This window comes from Garra rufa, chromosome 23, assembly GCF_049309525.1.
Source record: "Garra rufa chromosome 23, GarRuf1.0, whole genome shotgun sequence".
Classification (NCBI taxonomy): Eukaryota; Metazoa; Chordata; class Actinopteri; order Cypriniformes; family Cyprinidae; genus Garra; species Garra rufa.
The window spans coordinates 32,909,653-32,935,500 of NC_133383.1; the positions used below are offsets into that span (position 1 = coordinate 32,909,653).

Consider the following 25,848-nt stretch of genomic DNA (forward strand, 5'->3'; position numbering starts at 1 on the left):
CACTGTAAAATCGAATTAGTTGGGCTTACTAAAAAAAAGCATGCAAACCGATTGCCTTAGAAAGAAAACTAAGTGAAATAGGAATAGTATGTTGTACTGACAGATGTTTAGTTAGTATAGTTTACTTACACAAGAGTTCTAGTAACTGAAAAAGAACTGTAGGGGTACTTGACTCTTTACTTTAGGTTTACTCTTGTTCTGAGTATTGCTACTCGGCATGAATAAATTATGCAATTGCTTTGTTTTACTGTTGTTGTTTATATTTTGTCTTGTGTCCGTAGTAGCACAACAAAAAGAGCAAATAAAATGGTTATTGTAACAATTATTAAAAATAAATAAAATTGAATTGTTACCATTGTTTTGATTTGCGTGCTAAATGATAAAGTCTGTGTGTGACTCCAGCATATTACCGTAAATATTAAAGGACTGTATCAACCCAATTCAAAGCTTCTCAAGGTGTTTATAAAGAACATTAAAATAGTAAAGGATCATTAGTAAATCATGCTTCAATAGGAAGAAAGTTATAATAAAAGAAAGTTCCAGGTGCCCAACCAAAGTGAACTCTAATTACTATAAGTTTTTTTTTTTTTTTTAAATCAATTTATGAAGTCAGCTTATGTGATGTTCTCTCAAATATTTCAGTTGTATTGAAAGTTCAACATTCAAGATGACTTTGGGAAATTAGTGAAAGAAAGATAACTGCAGACATGGAGGAAATGAGTAAAACATCTATTAAGAATTGTCCCACCTCAAAAACATTTCTTTTCTTCTTCTTCTGTTGTTATTTTGCACATTACCAACATATTAGCGCACTGCTGCCTCTCACTGCTTTATTAATGTTGTTGGTTCCTTTGTGGCTACTACAAATTTTTAAGTAACCGTTACTTGAAGCAGTAAGTAAATAGCTTTACTTGCCTTGAAAGTAAATGTAACTTAATAAAACCTAGTAAGTATAGCAACTAAGTCAAGATAACTATATCTAAGTAAGGTAAACTATTGGTTTTTACAGTGTTATGTTTCCACATTTAAATAAAATGTCTAATAAAATAGGGTTTCGCAATATCATGATGCTCACATTCTTAGTTTTCAATAGTTCTGCACATGGCTACATTTTCATATACGTTTTATATCAAATTTATTTTGTGCCAATTTTACTTTATTTTTTTTAATTATATAAGCAAGGTACTTTTTAAAACAATTTCTTATTTAAAATAAGTGTCTTTAGGTATCTGAAAGTTTACAGACAATATTTTTTCTTTTTTTTCTCAGCATTACTGCCGTTTTATTATTACTGATGAGATCATAGACAGGCAGCTTTAACAAGCTGCATTCAAACTAATACAAAGAAGTGGGGAGCGGTGACTTTTTTTTTTTACCAGGTATGCTGAGTGCTAAAACCACCAGTAATATCAAAAATAATAATATCTTTAGATTATTTAGAAACCAATAAAATCAGAGACTAAAACATATTTTAATATTTCCTCTTTTTTTCTGTTTATTATTATTTTTAAAAAAATATTAAAAAATTATGAAAAAAATTATGAATTTTTTTTTTTTTTTTCAGTGGACTTTCACATTTTGAATTGTTGAGAAATTATGATAATATACAGTTAGCAGGGTTGGGGTCAATTCAGAAATGAACTCAACAATTCCAATTCAAAGAAGGAAATGGAATTGGAATTGGAATTGAACAACAATTACAGGAAACAGAGTTGGAATTGAATTGGAATTACAGGAAGTGGAATTCAATTCAGGGAAATTCCACTGAATTCCATTTATTGCTGTTTCTGAGCATTTATTTGTGATTACATTTAGAGACATACATTTGAACTTTATTTATGATGCTTTACAAATACCATGTATTAAGTAGAGTTGATCAAATGCAAGTAAATAAAAATGAGAACTGTACATTATGAATTAATAATTGAATGACAGTGATGATAAGTTTCTGGATGTACTATACATTCAATATATGATTACCACATATATTATGTCTCAGCTCACAAAAAAATGAGTCATGTTCATTCATGTATTTCATTCACTTTTTATTGCATCGAATTATCATCATTTCCTGAAATTTGGCATGTGAAATGATCACGCTTAACATACTAAACATACAGTACTTTGTATTTCTTTTATATGTTTGTTGTTTATGTGATTTACAATATTTAATGTACTATAAACTATTAAGCAAATCAAGTCAAATTATTTTATTTAGCAACTCAAGTGGAATTTAGTGGAATTTATTTGAATTCAATTCTGTTTCCTAGCCTTCCAATTCAATTCCAATTCCATTTCCTGTCAGCTGCATGCAATTCCAATTCCAATTCCATTCCAGGAAGTGAATTGGAATTTACCATTCATTCTCAATTCAATTCATGAATGGCCCCAACCATGACAGTTAGGATGTTTTTTTTTTTTTTTTTTTTTTCATTTTAGTCGAGTAAGTTGTGCATCAAACACAATATGATTTTCGGCAATCAGGATCTGGCAGCAACAGCGCGTTTTTCCGCTTGGGCGAGCGCTTTGCGGACAGCTTACCCTGCGAATGAAATCACGCGCATGCCAGCAAAACAGAATGCGCATCAGTTTTGAGGAGTCGAGAAAGATGCGGAGAATCTGCTTTCCCGGGAGATTCTACGTCAAATAAGGGATCAACTTATAAGCATGCTTATTTTAATGAACACGTGAACGCATTCTCTCTGACAGCCCGGGTATGCGGCACATTAGCAGCTTATATGGACGGAGCGCCACTGATGCACAGATCTATTTCGATATATCAGATGTATTGTCCTGCTCTGAAAAGATAACTGACTGTATGTACAGTTTCATTTAAAACTATTCGAAAATGCAAGTGCATTTAACCGCATCTGCAATCGAGCTTTAGGACGAACAAACACAAAGCGCACATGAAAGTCTGTCAGTGCATGAATTTCGTGCATCTAATAGTACCGCATTCCAGACGGCAGAAATGAAAGCATAACTTGGCGGGTGGAAGCACACAATGTCAAACAGTGCGCACGTGTCTCACAGTGCAAATTCTGTGCAATGAAGCCGGCAGCGTCTCTAGTGCGCACACGTGCCATATGCGGGAGAAAAACACGCTCAGAATCGATTCTGAAATATTAGGATGCATCGGAGAATCGTTTTTTTCTCCCACCCCTAGTGGCAACTACAGTTCATTCACTAAACATTCACAGGTGGCCCTGAAAGTTGAAATAACTTAAGAGTTAAGTGGTGACAGAGTTTTCACATTTAAAAACTACCCCTTCAGAAGTGTTTTAAAAAAATGCATTTTAAAAAATTAAACCGTTGCAGAGATTTTAAAATTCGGCACACTGTTTGGAAAGGCCCTGAGCATTTAAAAAAAAAATCAACTCTTGCTCTTAAATTTTGAAGTGACCTTGGATTTAATCCCTAAAAATGCTCTTCGCTAGTGCAAACCTAGCAGAAGTTGCTGGTTGGGTTTTAGATTTTCAAAACCACAAAACATGTGCAATGTGTTTCCACTGGCTGCTTAAACCTGCTGGCCTGAAACCAAAAAAACTGCTACCAGGTTCTCAGAGCAATTTAACAAAACATTTCAATTTGAAAAGACTCACACAAAGCAAAGACTAGAACTAGACTTCAGATTCTCCTGGAGAAAGCACCACAATGTTTGACTGTTGGGATGAAGACTTCTGTTTTTGCCAAACATACCAGAGCCAATGTTTAACAAGAAGTTCCACTTTCAGTTAACTATAGTTGGCAAAAGCAATGAAGCAGGGCTGCTCAACCTTGTTCCTGGAGACCTACCTTCCTGCAGAGTTCAGCCCCAACCCTGACCAAACACACCTGAACCAACTAGATAGGATCTGAAGGAGCACTTGATAATTACAGACAGGTGTGTTTGATCAGGGTCAGAACTAAACTCTGCAGGAAGGTAGATCTCCAGGAACAGGGTTGGGCAGCTTTGCAGTAGAGCCTTCGAAGTGGTTTTACAAACTTATTTTCAATTACTTTTAGACAAGAGTCTTCAGAAATGTCCTTCCTATGATTACATGATGCAATTTTAATATTTACAATCAATTTTACACCAGCCAGGGCCAGCCCAAAAAAACTGCTCATTAACCAAGGCAACCAAAAAGAGTTGCACCATATTTGGTTGAACCCTTTGGGTGACAACTACTTCACATTTAAAGACTGAATAACTGGAACTTTGACCACCACAAAAATGAAAGATGCACCTAATATTTCTGATTATTTTATTCCAAGACTCACTTGGTAAAATATGTTCTCAAACTCATAAGACTTGTAAAAAAAAAAAAAAAAAGCTGCATGCTATGTTTGTTTGTTGGCAACAGGGGTGACAGTAGAAATGACAGGCCTTGTGACTGTATATTGCTCTTGGCCCCTCTGCACCTTATAGATCCATTGGATCAGCTGAGGGCGTGCACACAATTTCCATTGGATCGATATGCGCTCTAACACCGCTGTTTAGGCCCTGGCTGTTCCAGCACTTAAAATCAGCCTAATGTTCCACCCCAGTGCTCTTGGTTGGAGGGTTATGTAGTCAGTTTTGTTATTGCCTGGCTCTCAAGTCAGTGGAAATACGTTTTGGTGTAAAAGGGAAAAGCGACACTCATGGCATGGTCCCAAGGTCACTTTAATATGCAAAAGCTTTGCCAAGATGCAGCAGCATTTGTCTTCACAGTCGACTTCATTAGTGAATTTGCTTGGAACATTGGGCTTTAAAAATCTAAAGGGACCACTTTCACGACTTGACATGCCTGCTGTAACTATTCACATTATTTGAATTTTTATAGAGATTTCTTGGTCAGTAGGTGGCATTGTCTTCAAACTGTTCAGGGACCTTCACGGTAAGACGGCGATGGCAATGGCATATACAAGCACCATTGTGATATGCTAAAGCATTTTCATGCACAGCTTGGATCTTGTTCACATGAGGCAATTTCTGAGGTTTTGAAAATCTAAAATCCAACCGGAAAATTCTGCTAGGTGTGCACTAAAGAACATTTTTTGGGATCAAATCCAAGGTTTAAAGGTTGTATCAGCAATTTCTAGCCTAAAACATAAAGTGTCGATTTCAGCTTACCTTTCATCACGATCCGCTCGCTGCCTGCCCCATAAATTGTCTGTGAAAAAACCGCGTCTCTCTGGTCAGCCTAGGGTCCGAGATATGCCAAAAAAAACAATCGGCACTATCAACACACCACAGATAACCAAACAGTGTTCCAACCAATCAGCGTCAGGGGTTTGGTGTTGTGGACTTTCCTACTGGTGCAGGGATGTGAGGGAGGCGGAGCGAAAGTCCACAACACCAAACCCCTGACGCTGATTGGTTGGAACACTGTTTGTTTTTGTGGGGAAAGGTTGGTAGTGCCGATTGTTTTTTTGGCATATCTCGGACCCTAGGCTGACCAGAGAGACGCGGTTTTTTCACAGACAATTTATGGGGCAGGCAGCGAGCGGATCGTGAAGAAAGGTAAGCTGAAATTGACACTTATGTTTTAGGCTAGAAATCGCTGATACAACCTTTAAAGGAATCACTGCAAAACGGAATCTAAACCACACATTTCTAAATTTAAGAGCAAGAGTTGAACAAAATTAAAAATGCTCAGAGCCTTCCCGATCAATGTGCCGAATTTTAAAATTAGTTAATTTTTTAAGTGCATTTTTAAAAACAGTTTTGAAGGGGTAGTTTTTGAATATGAAAATTCTGTCATTAAATTACATTCAAAGCCATTGTAAAATACTTTATAAACACACAAAAATGTCAGTAAAAATGAATTTACCTGTTTTGTCAGCCGTTATACTGTGTTCATAACGCGCTTCAATTGCATGTGCAAATACGGTGAAAACACGCTGTAGCCTGTATAATTTCTAATTAACGCGTGAATAAAACTACTAGCGTGTGTGTCAGATCCGTGTCACATTCAGCAGCGGCGGCTATTAAAGTAATAGCAGCCAAATAACTGCTATGTAATGCTGTGATGTCTATTAATCAAAGAACAAAAGAACAAAGAAGAAATCGATAACTTTTGTAGCTTTAGTGATTTATTTGTGTTTAATTTAGTATTTAGTGTTTGATTTTATTCTTGACTTTCATTTTCTGTATATTTCCTTCTTGCTGAAGGGCAAGGTAAATAATGGGTTTACTGTATGTAAAGACTGTTTGCTTAATTTCACTTAAAATAGTCTAATAAATGTTAATATTGATAGCTTTCAATTATACTGTAATGTTGAATGGCTATAGTCAATGGTTAAATGTTAGGAAAAAAGAATAATTTCCATGTACAGAAATATTGGTATCAGTGATTCTCACCTTCAGTCATAAAAAAATTTATGTTTTATGTTGTTTCTATATTAATTTAAAGACTGAATGTGAAATTATTGCAAAATAAAATCTGCAGAAAATGCTGCTTCTCTTGTTTCCAGATATATCAAAAAATATCAAATAATTCTTAAATCAAGAAGGATTTTCTAGACAAGTAAAAATTATTTTCTTGTTTTCAGAAAAAACAAGATTAAGTGAGATTTAGCTTGAAATCAAAAGCAAAAACGTACTTAATTTTGGCTTGTTTTTTTTCTGAAAACAAGAAAATACTTTTTACTTGTCTAGAAAATTCTTGATTTAAGAATTCAAAGACAAAAAACAAGACAAAAAATCTAAGTAAGATAAGCATTTTCACAGTTTAATGTTAGATGGGATTAATCACGATTAATTTCAGAATAAATGTGACAGCACTAATGTATATTATTGTCTTGAATTTCAAAATACTATGAATTTTGACGTTTATTGCGTTCCACTATTTACTTTCACAACCACAAACTGTAAAAACGTATTGTTAAAAAAATATATTTTTTGTGGTAATTGACAAACTCTTGCTGACAAAGCTTAAAATGTATTTAAGCCAGAGCACTCCTTTAAATCAGCTAGGAACCAGTAATTCTCCAACGTTGTGTCGAACTGCACCCTATAGCTGTTTTAAAATCACAGTAATACATGGGTGCTTACTGCTTTAATAAACAGAATATAATCAAACATGCTGTTAATTAATATTTAATCATTTTTACAGGTTGCAGCTCGAAAATGGCTTGAAGGTCCAAAACATTTGGTTCGGGATCAGGCAATGTAAGATGTGGTTTGCGGTTGGTGCAGAGAGTTGGCGAGGGCTTGCTGTAATTTGCCACAATGGGATGGTGTCTGGCTTTATGACTGTTATCAGTGAAGCACACTGTCAGTCTAATGTCATGTTTTCAAGATCATAATTACAGCTCATGTCTCAAACGCCACCAATCTAATCATTTGACTCAAAGGCATGCTTTCACACACACTTTCTGGACCTTAATTGGACCATGTATTCATTTTGTATTTGTGTGTGGATGAAGATAAAAATAAATCCATTTTTTCACCCCTTTTGGAAGACAGAAAGAAACCTTGATGCCTCAGAAAGGTAATCTGTGGGGAAGTGAATATCGCATGTGCATATTTCCTGCTTTTTCTGTAGAATTTCCTGTTTATTCTTTTTATTTCAGTTCTAAAATGAGCATTATTAGTGGTGAATATGAAAGTACTTACACTGCCCATTCCAGCTTCTCATTCTTGATGGAGTTGTACATTGACTGCATGGGAAAAAAACAGAAAAAAGACAAAGTCTTAGTATGGTGTGCATTCAGTATTCATTCAAAATTCATATGAAGTACAATTTATTCATTTTAACCTCCTTAAATAACTATTCTTAAAATATGGTATGTGAGATCCATGCAACTTGATCTCCGTTTAAAATGTACCAGATCGGTGCTTGTGCTTTTTAATTTAATATATCATCTCACGGAGTTATTATGACGTCAACCACCGTGGAATCATGAGTTATGATGAAACACTGTGTGTTCTGGACTAATGAATCGTTCTCATGCAGTGCCATCAGTAAAATTCATTGTGAAAATGTCAGACAATTTATTTGCACTATTTATGCAAATGCACTCCCAGATTCCTGCTTGAAGAATGAGCGAAAGGTCAAACCAAATATCAAAATGCTGCAGAAATCTCATTTGTCAGAATGAATATTACACAGTTACTTCTTCAGACCACATGCGCACTACACATCCGTGCAGGTGCCAAATGACAAAAAGGGCTTCGCTATATTCATGTGCATGCAAGATAAACCAGACAGACATAGTCTCAGCCGTCATCTGATACACATTTCACATGAAGCAACGTCACGTAACACTGATGTGACCCACGGCAGACACTCAAGCGGCTGATATCTCATAACAGTCACCGTCTCATAACACTAAACACACGTCAGCTGATGTTACGTGAAGCTGCTACACGATGACACACGATGGGTCACGGCCCGTACCCTTGTGGTCTCATTTGTGTTAATACGATAAAATATGAGAAAAAAAGTCATGATACCAGTGCTTTGACTGACAGATGGCTGCCTTTGAAAGTGTCACAATATTCAATGTATCTTTGCATTAGACATATCTACTAACATGAATTAAACAACAAAACCAACAAGAAACCAGTGGTGTAATGTAACAAAGTAATAATACTTTGTTACAGTACTTAAGTATTTTTTGGGAGTATCTGTACTTTTACTCCACTACATTTCCTAATTAAAATGTATACCTTTACTCCGATACATTTGCATGCAAAACTGAATGAAAAAAAAAAAAAGTGTTGTGTTCTATCTAGAAAGTGTTTGCTCACAAAAATATTACCCTAAAAAATAGCACTGAAATTTAGTTTTCTTTCTTTCACCTCTTTACTTCCATCACAAAAGTTTTTGTGAGCAAACACAAAGTTTATAAACTCACAATAAGTCAGAACCAATCCAATTCTGAATTTTTTTCTCACAAATGCGAGTTTGTGTCTCACAATTCTGACTTCTTTTCAGGAAATTCTGGCTTTTTTTCCCCCAGAATTGTGTGATAAAAAAAACTAAATTCTGACTTTTAGGCTTTCCAATGCTTGGGTGATATAAACTTGCAACCTGGGATAAATAAACTCAGAATTCTTTTTTTTTTTTTTTCACAGAAATTGATGATATAAAATCACAATTGTGGGAAATAATTTATACACCACTGCAAGAAACAGAGAACATTCTGCTCTTAATTTACTTCTTTGTTCTTTCTGTTGCTTTATTTTATTGGAAAAAAATTACTTTTCCTACATTGATTTTTTTGTGTTGTTTCCAGCCAAAATATCTAAAAATTCTTAAATCAAGAAGGATTTTCTAGACGAGTAAGAATTATCTTGTTTTCAGAAAAAATAAGTCAAAATTAAGTGAGTTAGAACAAGCAAAATAATCTTATTTCAAGCTGAAAACTTTTTGCTTACCCCATTGGCAGATTATTTTGCTTGTTTTAAGAACAAGACAATAGTTTTTACTTGTCTAGAAAATCCTTCTTGATTTTTTAAAGATATTTTGGCTGGAAACAAGACAAAAAAAATCTAAGTTAGAATAAAATTTGCAGTGTTAAAAAATTATATGATAAAACAGAGGCAGTGTTTACTTCACTAAGTACTTGAAGCTGTGTTCCATTATTTAAATTAAATTCATTTGTGAATATGTTTATTTCATTTTTTTAAATAGTTTTTGCTGAGGTATTTAATTTAGAAACAAGAAACATGAAATCTCACTTAAAATTAGGGATGCACCGAAATAAAAATTCTTGGCCGAATCCGAATAAAATGACACATTGTTTTTTAGTATTTTCCCCCATCTATTTTGCCAATTTTTTTCACAATTGCATAAATTAAATAGCCAATATTTGCATTTTACAGTTTTGTCTTGCTTTTCAAAGAAAAAATCAATTACAAAACAACAATTTAAAAATATTTACTTAACACTGAACATTTTTAACATTCTAGTAGACATTATAGCCTACCAACAAAGCACAATTTAACTTAAAATTAAAGTTAGTGAAATAATATTCTTTGGCCATTTTTAAGACCCCTTTCTTGAATCAGGCATGTGTTTTCACAAGCCTTTCTGAGCAAAGGAGAATGTTAGAATAAATATATTAATCAAGCAGTTGTAATGATTGTTATTATTTTTGTGTTACTTTTTTATTTTATTTTACAGAACAACAGTAAAATTACAATGCTAACATTTATGAATGTTCACTTTTATTTTGGCGGAAACCAGCAAGAAGACCTCAGCACTACTTTGTTCACAGCAGCAGATTTATGAATGATTCTCATCACAGATTTTCTTCGCACTTTGAACTTTGAAACATAACGTTCTGTAGTTTATTTACTAATGGTTTAAGGCCATTTGGTGATTTCAGTCATCATACAGTAACCAGCAACAACCAGCCCTTTCTCTTCTCCTGGAAGACACGCGATGCGACACTAAACAGTCTCTCGCTGTCGGTGCTTGTAATGATTTTTGATTATTTCTCGGACCGTTTTAAATGCTTCCACACTGCCCTCGTTTGCTGCATTAGTGCACGCCTCTATTTGATTGCATCACGTCATTGTTTGGTATAATTTATTCAGCTTTTTCGCTATTTTGGCCAAACACCGAAAGAGCTTTTCTTGCTATGTTCGTCCAAATAATTTCGGTTGCTGAACATTTGGTGCATCCCTAGTTAAAATTCCAGAATCTACCAAAATTAGCTGTTTTTTAGTCTACTGCTGTGTGTCGAAAGGTGATGAGCTTGTGACCTAGTCACTAATAACAAATGAATGGTTGAAGTTGCAAAGGTTAGTGTATACTGTACTGAAAGACACTTTAAATTGTAATTAGTAATCATAAATACAAGAGTTATATTTAATACTCAAAACTACAAAAATAAGTAAACTGATTTACTGAAAAGTGTAAACAATGTGGTGCTTTGAGAGGCACAACATGTCAACTGCTGACCCAAAGAATAGTATAAGAACGTATCTGAATGAGAAATAGCACTGATGGAACTGAAACATTATTTTGTCTTTCTATTTGGTAACACTAGTAACGCAGAAATTAAATGAATCTTAAAATTACTGACCAAAAAAAAAAAAAAACAGCCATGTAAAAACAGCTGTGATGTAAGCCACACGTTCTAAAAACAATATCTATTGGAGTTAATAGCCTCGTTGGCAGCGCTCCAACATACAACTTGGTTGTGCTTCGTCTGAAGCCTGGTTCATGTTTGTTTCCTATGTCATCGCTTCTCACTGCCTCCCACACTGCTTCCTGTACTATACTGTAAGATTAAATGCAAATATATGTATATATGTTTATATATATATATATATATATATATATATATATATATATATATATATATATATAGAGAGAGAGAGAGAGAGAGAGAGAGAGAGAGAGAGAGAGAGAGAGAGAGATAGAGAGAGAGAGAGAGTTAGAGAGATAGAGAGACAGATAGATAGATAGATAGATAGATAGATAGATAGATAGATAGATAGATAGATAGATAGCTCACTAGTTTCCTTTAAATGAATAGCAAGTGATGCAAAAAACATTTAACTAAAATAAATGTAAATGTGCATTACATATTTATTTATTCTAGATATATTTCTTTTAGACATAGTTTTATAATATTGTATCACTTAAGCCTTTAAATCCAGCTAAATCATCAGTTTCCTTTAAATGAATTGCAAGTGATGCAAAAAATTAAACAAATAAAAATCAAAAACATTTCACACGCATACACTGTTGTTAACTGCATATGTGTGTAGTCATTTTCCCATACAAGTTTAGAAGTGTCAGTGTTCATATGTGTACAAACACAAAGCCATGTTCCTCTCACATGAGACCTGTGTGAGAAGCAGCGGGATACCGCCCGCTGGACACACACACATTAGACCTACGTGTTTACGGCACAACACAAAACACACGGGTGTGAAAGAGCGAGCGAGTTACACCGGAGAGGGTAGCCTTGGCATAAACAATGTCTGTGAATCATAAATCAAACAGTGGCTAATAAAACACACAGATGCCGCTACCCCGGGTCAAGGTGACACGTTAATGCCGTCACAATAACAGATGTTAACAACAGCATGCATTTCATTCAAAAACTGGCACAAAAAAGCCATCATCAAACCATCCATCACTTAAAGCAGCAAACCGCTGCCTGTCGGCTTCAGGTAAAGACATAAATCCAGCGTAAGGACACGGACACGTCTCATCCAGAGGGAAATGCAGCATTTTGTTGAGTGCAAGTATTGTGTCCAGTGCTGCAGACGCAACACCAGCGCTGTACTTAATAACAAGGTTATACGAAGAGCTTTAGTCTGCATGCGAGATAACAGCAGCTTGTCAGCAAAGATATCCAAAAATCCTGTTAATACAGCATCACAATGCCAATCATCTCCATTCCAGGCACACAAACACCACAGCAAATGTCAGGCTCATTACCTTCTCCTTTTTAGGCAGTCCAGTGTTGAATTCAGCAGAATTGGACACTTTGAGAGACTTGGAGCGGTGCTGGGGCTGACGCCTGAGCGACTCCTCCCTGCCGTACTTGACGGAGCCCCCGGCCCGCATGCGGACCTTCCCGGTCCCCTGAACGCTGTTTACCCCGATCATCTCCTCAGATTAAAGCCCTTTCGCACGCACACCAAGACAGAAGAGGTCTCAGCACGACAGGAGGGATGTGTGAGGAGGCGGCGGAGAGCCACGCGAAAGGAAAAGAGTGAAAACGAACAGACGAGCAAAGCAGAACGGCTCACAAACGTCCCTGCCCTCAAGACACGAGCGGCGCTGCTCTCTCCCGCATCTCTCACTAGAGTGTTTGGATACAGAGCGATAGTTTCCCTGGAAGCAACACGTCAGTGACTGGTAGAGTCAGGGAGAGACACACAGAGAGAGAGAGAGAGAGAGAGAGAGAAAAGGGGAGAGGAGGTGCTCCTCCCATTCTGAAGTGAGCCAATGTTGAAATCGATTCATTTATATTTCAAACAGCCAATGTAAGCTGCCCACCAGCTGCACAGAGAACACAGGGCGACTCTGGGGCTCAAAAAATGACATCCTGAATCTCACCAGCATAAGCTGTGGATAAACTCTCATTTCGCTGATCAAGAACCAAATCACCCTGAAGAAGTTTTGACATGCCCTGACATTTGTGCTTTTTTCAGTATCTTAAAAACACATTAATGGCTATAATCTGATTACTTTGGAATTAGCACAAAATGGGCCCCAATATTATGTAAGAAACATGAATGTACATGTTTGTGTTTTTGAAAAAAAAAACTTCTATGCGTGGTTAGTGAAAAACTAAAGTTGTGAAGTCACTGAAATAAGGCCATGAAACACATACAGACCATTTGTTCACAAGACTTTTGAGAATTGGATGTGGTAAGCTAGAGTTTTTTCAACCAAATGATGTGAAAATCATCTTGTTTACTTGTTCAGAGACAATACAAAACAATATATTGATGTAAATTTTCTAAAACATGTTTTGCGATAAAAAAGGGAATATTCGAAGGAGTGGCAATGACCCATAAATATTTAGCAATTCACATTTGAGAGACAAAGAGCCCTCCCCTAATGGCCCATCAATGAGACTGTCAGGTAAGAAACAATGTGAGAAGATTCAAAGAATGGCGTTTTAGATTATTTGTATATTATTTACAACACAGTACAATCAAAACATACATAATGAAGGTCAAAGACACATTATTGAGCACGATGATCTAACCAGAGATGTGGACAGACTGTCATTTTTGAAAACTTTTTCTGAATTCTGTTCAACAAGCAAAACAAGTAAATCATATCTGATATTTAAGTGATTGCAAGGAACTTGTTTTGCACTAGAATATCAGTGTAGTTGAACATCTGAAGTTGGTAAAGCGCTCTCAGATGAAAAACAGACTCAAGTAAACGTCAGCAGGATTCATCTTTTATCTATAGATGCATAGATTCATCTTTTAAGGTTTCTACAAATAAAAGTAGACTTTTTACAGATTCAATTGATGTACTTTGTACGATCAGAAATGACGGAGTAATTTAAGTTCCTTTTAGGGTTATCAGAGAAACTGCCACGAAACTCGCCGGCGCGTTTGTCGACCCCAGGGGGTTAACAAACAACAATGCAGCTCTGCCTCTGAGGCACGCATACAGTATGCATGGTAATATTGGAGTTTATTGGAGAAACGGCCAAATAAGATTCTACTTTTGAATGCAATAAGACTCTCATGCACAACTCTCGCTTTCTCGAGGTGGTTTATGATAATAACGGCTGTGCAATAATGATGGAGATTTTTTCAAACATGCCTGGCTCTAGGCAGTAATTCACAGATCTCCTGTGAGAAATCCATCACCTCAGTATGATTTCAACTGGAATCAATAATTCAAAGTGTTCAAAGCGCATACGAATGCTCCATAAACACACTGTGACTGGCTGAAATAAAACCAATTATGAGCGGGCAGGTTTAATCATTTAAGTTTCAGATGTGAAGCACACTCATGGACCGTCTCAAAATGTGGCAAAAGCCTACAAGATGCACTTACTGTCTGACTGACTGTTTACAAGGTTGCTACAATAATCATTTCAACAGAAGAACTCAATTTGTGTGAAAAGTTTGTGAGATTCAGGAGACGCTGAGATTTAGGGATACACTATATATTGGCACCCAGAGCTGGTTAGTAAAGTAATCTGGATTACGTAATCAGATTCAAAAAATTAAGTACTTGCAATTAAATTATACTTAGGTTTAGGTACGTTTTTTTAATCGCGATTAATCGCATGATTGTCATGAGCTAACTCGTGATTAATCAGACATTTTTATCTGTTCTAAATGTACCTTAAATTAATGCTTTTTAAAGTTTTTAATACTCTAATCAACATGGGCATGAACAAATATGGATGCTTTAAGCAAATGAAGACTAGACATGTTTCAAAGGTTGGCAACATTGTGCATTCATTTCTTTAACTATGGGCTAGGTAATGGGTCAAACAGAAAATGCGTGCTGCATTAATCGTGCACGTTAATAAAATTAGTGCCGTTAAAATGAATCTGCGTTAACGCTGTAATTTTGACAGCCCTAATTATAATACATTATTATATTATTAAAATACTCATAATCAGACCACAGTTATGTTTTTTATGGATTACATGATTACCTATCATTTACACAATTGCAATCATCTAATCATCATTTATTGATTAGCCTAATTCCTTTTTTATCTTTTACATTTTCATTTCTAAAATAGCCTAGTGGTTATATACACTCTGAAAGTCTTTACGTTTTGTAGACTTTCACACAAAGATCAGTCATCAGTCAGGTGGCGAAACAGCTTTTGACCACTGATTTACAAAAATAATTATCACATTTTTATTTTAATTATCATTTAGTAGGTTATTTATCCATGTATCTCTATAACTTTGGAAGGCTTTTGTCTTCCGAACACATTAAATGCAACAATTCACAGAAACTTTTTGTCATCTGATCCTCTTTCGCGTATATATATTTACTTTAAGTACCCTGAGATATTAAAATAAACATTTTAATAATTAAGTATCACATTTGCATGTTCATTGGTTCTCTAGACATTTGTTATGGTCGCATGACATGCAGGTAAACAAATAAAAGATTTCATTTTTTAGTATTGTTTTATTTTGATTGATTTTAAAATTAAATTTTTGTTTTAATTTAACTTTTTTATGATTAACTTAATTATTCGCTTTTCATTAAACTCATAAACCCCTCCACAGCTCACATTTACATTACATTTACATTTATTCATTTAGCAGACGCTTTTATCCAAAGCGACTTACAATCGCGACTCTCGCTTTAATGCACATGTTGTTAATAACAACAAATGTAATATATTTTCTCACTCTTTGCATTCTATGGTATAACATTATCCTATTTAAATCAATGTGATAAACGAGCTAGTTCAAAACTAATCTAAAAGTAATCTGATTATATTACCTAAAATGTGGATTACGTTACTACCTAGAATTTTTGACATGTAATTTGGGAAAACCATTTTAAGTTTTTTTTTTATTTTTTTTATCAGTATCAGTAAGCACTGTTCCGATCAACAGATATTGGGATATTTATTTAACTGTGCAAGCTTATCCACCAATATTTACAATCAGGTCACCTTGCCTTCAATATGCGATCTACACATAATATTACTGTACATAATAATGTTGTGATGCCTAAATTCAAAGCATTTAGAACTACTGATTGTATTTTTAGTGAGTTAGTGTGTCAAATCTAGAGTCTGCCAGTTATATAACATTAATTATTGCCCAGAATTTTAATATTGATGCATTCCTAATTAAAATGTGTGAACATCTTTCTGCACTGCTGTTAAACTCTCATTTCAGACATCAGCTTATCATCATTTATCACCGATGTACTCAGGAAAGTCTTAATAAATAGATGAAATCACTGTTGGTTGTTCAGGTCATGTTCTGATCATTTCATGATCATTTCAACAGTCAAAAGTCTGTTTTACATTGCACTTCATGAATGTTGATTCAGAGGTTTCGTGTGCATAATGTGTGAAGAATCTTACATGCAGGTAAAGCTAATGCATTTTTCAGTATGTTTTTTTCATCTCAGGTCCAACCGAGCATCATATCTGCATACAGTTTAGCTACAGCAGGAAAACATCACACTGGCATGAAGCAGAAAGGAAATAGCAGCATTTGGTACATTTGGAACAAGTTCATGATGTTCACACATGTGCTTTCTAGGGAGAAAGAATGATTTCATGGCACAAAGTCTCTCTTGGCTGTGAGACACAGCCATTATGTGAGCGAGGGGTGCAAATATATTGAAAAAGACCTTTTACAATTTGACAGGACTTTTTAACATTTTTGATGCAAATTTACATCAGCATGAAGTCGCCAAGCTTCAAAACTATCAAAGCTATGTCACACAGATTTTTCCCCACTAACAATGTTAGGTAAGGTCTCTTGCATCAGAAACGTTGCAATTATTTTTCCATGATCGTTGTCTAACCTCTTTCTGACCCTTACATTTACACAAACTGCTTTTGCAGGTGTACCTTTACCTACATGTAAATGTCATTACTCATCACTGGCTAAGCTGTTTGCATGTGAAATGAGAAACGACACATAATGAAGGGTTTCTCTCATGTCAAGAGCGGTATGAAATAAGCACCTGTCGCCAGTCAAATACGGTTGAACTGTCTGAGGGGGAAGCGTGAATTGTCAACGGCCACCTTCGCAGTTCTCTTTCAGATGAAAATTATTTACATTTTCCTGCTTATTATTCCTCTACTATTGGCTGAAAATTTGTGAGAATATTGAAAAGGGATCGTCAGAATGAAAGTTCGGAAAGAGGAGAATGGAGAATTTTTACTTCACCAGGCTGGTGTGAAGAAAAGCTAAATAGAATGGGATTTTGTAATGTCTACCTGTGAAAAATGTTTTGTGTTTGATAAGGCCAGCTCATTTTGGATTGCCTTCTTGACAGTGTGGTGGACGAACAAGAAATGCTTTATGTATGTTCTTGTAGGGCAGGACAGTGAGTAGCATAAGCCAATGTCAAGAACAAAAGCTACAGTATCTGTGTTTTGATGGATGGTGTCTGCAGTCAAGTGAGGGCCAAAGGAAGAGGCACTGACAGTGCAGCATGAGAGTAGGGATGTACCCAGGCTGAGGATCCACAGACCGGATCTTTCATACAAGAATGCTGCCAAAACAGCACTTTCTCCTTGAGACTGGAAGAAGAGATTAGTCCCCTTTCAACAGTGAAATTTGAAGTCTGCATTCACATTATGCATGGCAGCCAAAACCCACTCATGCCCACCAGAGTAGGTGGCACATGGTGGCTGGCTCATCCTCTGAGAATATTACACCAGTTCCTCAGAGAAACAGGTTGGCTGTGGATCTGTGGAGATAAGTATGCCAACCTAAACCTGCAGAATTACTGTTTATCATACTTTATTTGATTAGTAACATGTATGTTTATTTAGGGCCATTTAGGTTTCGATTATGATTTTGGCTTCAAACGATTTTGAAAATAATGAGAGAGAAAAATTATTATAGCTCCCGATTCCACTCCTCTATAAAAGCCCAATTTCACATGCAAATCAGTAAAATCATGTAACGTGACTTGCATAAAATTATATGTGCTTGATTTATTAATGTTTATTTGATGTTGTGTTTAAAAAAAAACTAAAGGGAATTTGTGCTGTTCTGTGTATGCACTCAGAGACTGAACAGAACACGGACAAGTAAAGTGAACGTTTAGCTTAAGATGCGTACCTGAATGGTCAAATACGTGCAAATATGTGTCAAAATGCGGCATTTGGTGGTTATTCGTCTAAACCTTCATCAGTTATGTCTCTAATTAACGTAAACAGTTGAGAATGAAAATATGTGTGTAACAGTATATTGGATCTGTGCAGCTCTTAAAGCGGCCACAAGTAATATTTCTTCAGCCGTCTCTGTGCTTAATGTCAATCAAACAACAAAATCACTCACTGCTCTAGACGGAGGGACTTTTGTAGTTTTTATAAGAAACAAAGCATGTTTAATTCTTACAATAAAGACTATGCTGTTGCTATCTTTAAATTAATCAATCATATATAGTTCTGGACCCACTCAAAATCGTGTTAAATAATCGTGAATACAACATTGACCAAAAATAATCGTGATTATGATTCGAGCAGCCCTACATTTATTTCAATAGGTCACATGACACGAGTCAATTCTAAGACTTTTTGATAATCTAAAGAGTGATAATCTTTTTTTTTTGCTGTGTAAATATTCCACGGATACCAATAAACAACATTTTAAGAGTGTGTAAAAGGCCTTTACAGAGAGGCACTGCTGAAATGTTCTACATGACTGCAGCCAGAGCTGTGCTACTCAAGGACAAGACATGAGTGTGAACATGTGTGTGCTGTGTGACCAATAAACAGAAAATACAAATGAATTATGGGATATTAGTCATTTTATGTGGATCTGGACTGATGCTCAAAACAGCACAGGCAGCCAACAATTTGAAGGACATTTCTGTCACCAAAAGAAGTGCTGCATCACTCCAGAATGCAACGATCGAACAGCTTGTACAGATCATGAACAGTAAGCAGTGATGCTAGTTCTGGAGCAATGCTCACAACAGAAAAGCACTGTAGGTAAGCATGTCCTGGCATCATGATACTTACTAGGGATGCACCGAAATGAAAATTCTTGGCCGAAGCCGAATAAAATTAAACACTGGGCCGAAGGCCGATCACCGAAAACAGTTTTTCATGTTTTTCCCCCCACGTATTTTGCCAATTTTTTTCACCATTGCATACATTAAATAGCCAAAATGTGCTTTTTACAGTTTTGTCTTGCTTTTCAAAGAAAAAAATCAATTACAAAACAACTATTTAAAAAAATATTTACTTAACACTGAACTTTTTTAACATTCTAGTAGACATAGCATACCAACAAAGCACAATTTACCTTAAAATTAATAAGTTAGTAAAATAAAATTCTTTGGCCAATTTTTTAAGACCCCCTTCTTGAATCAAGCATGTGTTTTTAATGTACAAATAAATGCAGCCTTGCTGAGCAAAGGAGAATGTTATAATACATGTATTAATAGAGCTGTTATAATGATTGTTATCATTATTTTTATCTTTTTTATTTTATTTTACAGAACAACAGTAAAATTACAATACAAACATTTATGAATGTTGACTTTTATTTTGGCGGAAACCTGCAAGAAGTCCTCAGTACTAGTTTTTGCTGACAGCAGCAGATTTATAAATGATTCTCATTTCCCGACGCTTTGGACTTTGAACCGTGGCTCAGGAGCTCATGCAGCGCTGTCAGAATAAATACAACTGGTGCATGTATTAGACAACATAACGTTCTGTAGTTTATTTACTAATGGTTTAAGGCTATTTGGTGATTTCAGTCATCATACAGTAACCAGCAACAACCAGCCCTTTCTCTTATTTTGCGTCTTTCTCGGACAGTTTTAAATGCTTCCACACTGCCCACATGTTTGCTGCATTAGCGCACGCCTCTATTTGATCACGTAATTTCATTGTTCAGTATAATTTATTCTGCCTTATCGCATATAAGAGCTTTTTTTTCGGCCAAATAATAATGGTTGCCGAACTTTTGGTGCATCTCTACTTCTTACTATAGAAACATCTATTTTACTGAGGGACGTGTTTTTGCTTGTTTCTGAATACAGTACGTTTGGGAGTGGGTGTTAAGAGAGATTTTAAATAAATGTTCTGCTGTTATTATTCAGATTTTTTAAATAATTGTAGTTTATTGTATCTTGCCTTTTTAATTAGATAAGAGAAGGGAAACGGGACTGGGACGTGATCCAGAATTCAAGGCCTCATGAGCACAACAGCTCTTCACATGTCAGAAGTAATGCACTAATGTGCTATTCACATACAGTACATATTAAGACGTACAGCGTATAAACTACATTTATATAAATACAATACAAGCCATTTGTGTTGCTGTAAGCAAACAGTACATTTTAATAACTTGACATTTAAAATGATGTTGTAAGTTCCTGTTTGAAATTGCAACATTTCCACAGGTATTTTAGATATGGCAACATATATTTACCAGCCTCAGTGCCAAGGGAAGGAAAAAGGTCAAATATAGTTTTTACAGCCTCAATCTTCAGCTGCATCATGCTGAAATGAGTCACAAGCATAGGACCCTTTCTGATTCCTGTTTATATGAGCAAGATTTCATCATGACAATATGGACAACAGCTAAAATAACTGCACATCAGTTCTACTTTTATGACAATCTCTTATCTTCAGATTTCGTTTTTGTTATATAGTGCACTTTCAAACACATCTGATGAAGGTTTTATTAATATTATTCTCAGCAGGTTTGTCATCAGGTTGCTTAAGACGGCATGGTCACTTGCCAGACAATATGCCTTAATGTGACGAGTGAGCCAATGGCCTGATGCATCATCAGGCCCATCTGTTCCCTACAGTGAGCTCCTCAAGCAACCAGCATCCACTGCTTTACAGCCAACAGCATTGATGTCACTTTTACAAAATGGAAATTCTTAACGATTTGATTTAATGCATCTTTTGTGCAAAATAAAAATAATAAAGGTAACAACAATGCTTCAGAACTTGCACAAAGACTTCTAACAGTTACACTAAAACAACCAACATGTATTACCATATTAAAGAACAAATCAATTAGAAACTAAGTGGAAAACTGTATTTAAGTATTTTACAGGGCTGTGAATCGATTAACCCATTAATCACACAGGTTTCTGTGATAAATCAGAATCAATTACACCTAATTGTATAATAAGTATATTAACAGATCTTCAAATTAACATTAAACAGCGTGAACAGCATGAGGCACGTTTGATCGCTTGTGAACCCATCATCCCTGAAATCAGAAGTGGCTCTGATGTGAAACACCACGTCCTGAAATGTGGCTGATTTCAAAACAAAGTATTTTCCAGAGTAAAAACAATAAATTTTGATTTTGGAAAGGAGAGAACAGAGTGTTACAGCACAATGATTTTATAGTGCAATAGCTTCAGACTGACTAGTCTACTCTGTCTGATTGATCTTCCAGAGATTATTCTTTAATTTAATGCCAAATGAAAATTATATATACTGTAGTGTATATACGGTCAAGCCTGAAATTATTCATACCCCTGGCAAATTATTGCTTAAAGTTACTTTTATTCAACCAGGAAGTTTTTTTTTTTTTGGATTAGAAATGACACAGACGTCTCCCAGAAGATAATAAGACGATGTATAAGAGGCATCATTGTGGAAAAAATTATTACTCATCTTTTATTTACATTTGAACAAAAAGTGGCATGTCCAAAGTTATTCATACCCTTCTCAATAATCAATAGAAAAGCGTTTATTGGCTATTACAGCAATCAAACGCTTCCTATAATTGCTGAGCAGCTTTTTGCATGTCTCCACTGGTATGTTTGCCCATTCATCTTTAGCGATGAGCTCCAACTCTTTCAGGTTGGAGGGTCTCCTTGCCATCAGCCTGATCTTTAGCTCCTCCACAGATTCTCAATTGGATTTAAGTCAGGACTCTGGCTGGGCCACTGCAAAACGTTAATGTTTTTGTCTGCTAACCATTTCTTCACCACTTTTGCTGTGTGTTTTGGGTCGTTGTCGTGCTCAAATGCCCACTGGTGCCCAAGACCAAGTTTCTCTGCAGACTGCCTGATGTTGTTGTTGAGGATTTTGATGTATTGCTCCTTTTTCATGGAGCCGTTTACTGTGATTAGGTTCCCTGGTCCACCGGCTGAAAAACACCCCCAAAACATTAGGTTCCCACCACCATGTTTGACAGTGGGGATGGTGTTCTTAGGGTTGAAGGCTTCTCCTTTTTTACGCCAAATGAAGGCTACATCACTGTGGCCAGACAATTCAATTTGACCAGAAGTCGTCTTCTTTGTCCAGATGAGCATTTGCGGGCTTTTGTGTGCCGTATCTGGAGAAGTGGTGTCCTCCTTGGTCTGTGTCCGTGGAACCCAGCGGTGTTCAGTGTCTGTTGGACTGTCTGCCTTGAGATGTTGCCACCTGCAGAGCCCAGATTCATCAGGATGGCCTTGGTGGTGATCCCTCTTTTTTACTCTTTTTTTTTTTTTTTACTCTCACTATCCTCCTGGTCAGTACAGGTGTCATTTTGGCTTCCAACCACATCCTCTGAGATTTTTCACAGTGCGGAACGTCTTGTATTTTTTAATAATACTTTGCACTGTAGCCGCTGGAACTTCAAAACATTTAGATATGGTCTTAAAGCCATTTCCTGACCTTTGAGCAGCCACAATGCGCAGCCGCAGGTCCTCAGTGAGCCCCTTTGTCTTAGCCATGACTGTCCACAAACCAACAGCAGAGAGCTTCTGTTTTTCACCTGTTGAGTTGATTAAAACAGCTGTTCCCAATGAATCAGGGTAATTAGGATGCTTTAGAACAGCTTAGACTATTTGAATATATTTTTACAAGTTTTTTTTATAATATTTTTAAATATTTTTTTTCACAATGATGCCTCTTGTACATCATCTTATTACCTTTTGGGAGAAACCTGTGTAATTTCCGGTCAAAAAAAAAAAACTTGCTGGTTGAATAAAAGTAACTTTAAGTCAGAATTGTCAGCCAATCAGAAACATTTTAGTTGGTCAGAATTCACTCACCTGCTGAAACTTTGAGAGATCACGATGAACTAAGATGAGTTACGCTTTGTAGTAATAATAAAGGGAACGTGCTTTGCGCACTTTCTATAATCCAATCAGAGTTTGCATGAAACTTTCATTTTTCAATCACACACACGCTGCAATTCTGGAATGACATCCGTTTATTTATGCTGGATTCGTTCTTGAAATAGAAGTGGCTGACACAGTGATAACCAAAGTAATGGACAGGACAAAAAATATATGTGAGAGCATGCTGACTGATTTATTTCTGAAACCGGTCCTTGCCAAACTTCCACAGACAGCGCGCATTCTGAGCAAGATCTAGTTCACGGACCAAAAGCGTGTGTAAACCTTATTGAGATCAGAACATATCAACCAGTAGCCTAATTTCATTTCTAGTAACAGACGGTAAAATGTTCAGGAATGAAAGGTATGTGATTTATGACAGAATTGTTCAAAAACTGATCGTTTATTTTTTTCCTCACGTGTCTCACCTTTAGTAACAATGAATCAAAACGGATACATTTCAAGTGACACGGGAAAAAGACACGGAAAACTTGAAATGATGAAAATCAGAAAAGCAGTGTGCACATTTCTGGTTAAAAACGAAAGGCCGTCAACTGACATTTAAAATGGGAAGCATCGCCAGATTCAAACTAGCAGCAAGAGTCAAAAGCTCGTTCACAGTTTAGTAAATGTTGGCAACTTCTTTAAGTTATTAAGTATTGACTGCTTTGGTGCGTTGCAATATGGTATGGCATTGTTTTGATGCTTATCCAAAAATGATTTTTCTTTTTTTTTCTTCTTCTTTTTTTCCTCTTGCCCCCCTGACTCAAGTGTCGAATGTCGCCCATGATGAACTCCTTTTATGTAGATGGACTGATGCTCCAAACAGCACAGGCAGCCAACCGTTTAAAGGGCATTTCTATGTCCCAAATAGAAATGTTGCATCACTCAAGAATGAAAGGATCAAACAGCTTGTACAGATCATGAACAGCAGGTAGTGATGTCAGTTCTGGAGCGATGCTCACATACAGGTGGAGCAGGGGAAGATGGAGGGTTTCTGAAGCGTGCTGCAACTGCTACAGCAAGCACTATCTGAGTATTTAGATGTTGGGCAGCAAGCTTATTGGCTGCTAATATGATTAGAAGCCAATCAGCTGCGTCATGTAAATAATCAAATGAGTGACAGAACTTTGTATAAACCGGATATGCTTAATAGAGTCACTTTTTGTAATCAATTTCTAATCTCAGTTAGTCGGCCAGTCTCTGTATTATTTTACTTACTAAAGCCAGCTGTCTTTTGTAAATTTTAGACTGTGGTAGTACTGACAGCATTCATGTCGTCTCATTAAAGGCGTGTTCATACTGATACTGATCTACAGTGACAAAGTGACTGGAAGTCATTGAGCTTAACAAGAGTTAGAGGTGACATGAGCAACAATGGCCTCTGGCAATGCAACAAAGTTGAGTTCTAAAACTTTACTTGGTAATGTGGTGATGACCATCAACAGTGTCCCTTTAAAGACAGTCAGTTGACAATCTGGAACTCTTTTGTAAGATTTGTTCAATAACATATTTCAAATCAGGAATAAAACAAACAATGGTATTTTGTAGGGATGCACCGAATGTTCGGCAACCAAAATGAATAAGCGTAAAAGCAGAATAAATTATACCGAACAATGGTGTGACGTGATCAAATAGAGGCGTGTGTAAAGGATTGCTAATTTGTGAAATCTGCATTGTATTGACCCTTTTTGTATGGAGTAGCTTTGAAGGACTTTTATTTTGGTACGAACTTAACGCGCAATGGTGATTGCATAAAGCGCGCCCCATTTCCGCTGTCGGCAGGTGTGTGCGCTTTGTGAAGCACGCAGCCTGCACTTTGTGGCGTTCTTCTCGTTCAATAGGTTGTTTTCAATCACGTGGTTCTGATGACGTGCGAAATGCAGCTGGAGGGCAGGTAGTTATTTTTCTCCATAGGAATCACTAGCAGAAACTCGAAATGCCTATGTTTTAAGTTGTTTATGGAAATTGGTCAAACCTAGAAATTTCATTTCTTATCGTGTATGAATATATGCTGTTCATAAGGAGGAAAACACAAGAAATCGACTCAAAAACGCAGAGAAAAGTGTCTTGTAAACCTGCCTCTGCGGTCAGGAGGAGAGTCGGATAATGCTTGTGTGTGCAAATGGTTAATAAATGATAATAATATTAAGATATAAACAAATATATAAATAGATAAAGGGTGAGACAGTGAGAATCCGTAAATACCACACGTAGACACGTTGTAAATAAGACTTTATGTTTGCAATTGATTACAACGGAACCTTGTGAGATTGCCATAAATTGAAGTGAGTGACGGCCTTTTAGTGACTATGAAAACGATATTTGCTCGCTTTACGCACTGCTAACAGGACCAACAGCCAAAACCCTGTACAGCAGTAGTTTCAGGAGTAACATATATCCAGCATCCTCTATATAAATGTGGGAATCACTTTCGAAATTGTTTGCAATCAGGCTTACTTACCTTATATTTACAGCATCGATGGCAGGCAACTATTTTAATTTGGTTGAAAAAATCGTCTTCATAACATAACGATCACATCCAACATATGTTGTGATTTTCTGTTTATACCTTTCTGTAATAGCGTCTCAACCAATACAGTACAGGCTTTCCTCCATCTCATCCGTTCTGCTTTTTGAGTCACACACGTAAAGCGAAATCTTTATT

General features: G+C 36.1%; 1 protein-coding gene across 4 annotated transcripts in view; it reads right to left on the reverse strand.

Annotated features, from left to right (window-relative positions):
• Window positions 1-25,848, reverse strand: part of psd3l (pleckstrin and Sec7 domain containing 3, like) — a 153,802-nt gene that overhangs the window by 18,973 nt on the left and 108,981 nt on the right. For 3 of the 4 annotated variants that reach the window (XM_073830094.1, XM_073830095.1, XM_073830096.1), the window contains one exon: window positions 7,583-7,626. In XM_073830094.1, the coding sequence (XP_073686195.1) occupies window positions 7,583-7,626 (44 nt within the window). Of the gene's footprint in view, window positions 1-7,582; window positions 7,627-12,374; window positions 12,782-25,848 lie in introns of those variants that run through there. The other variant, XM_073830097.1, reaches the window with a different exon arrangement.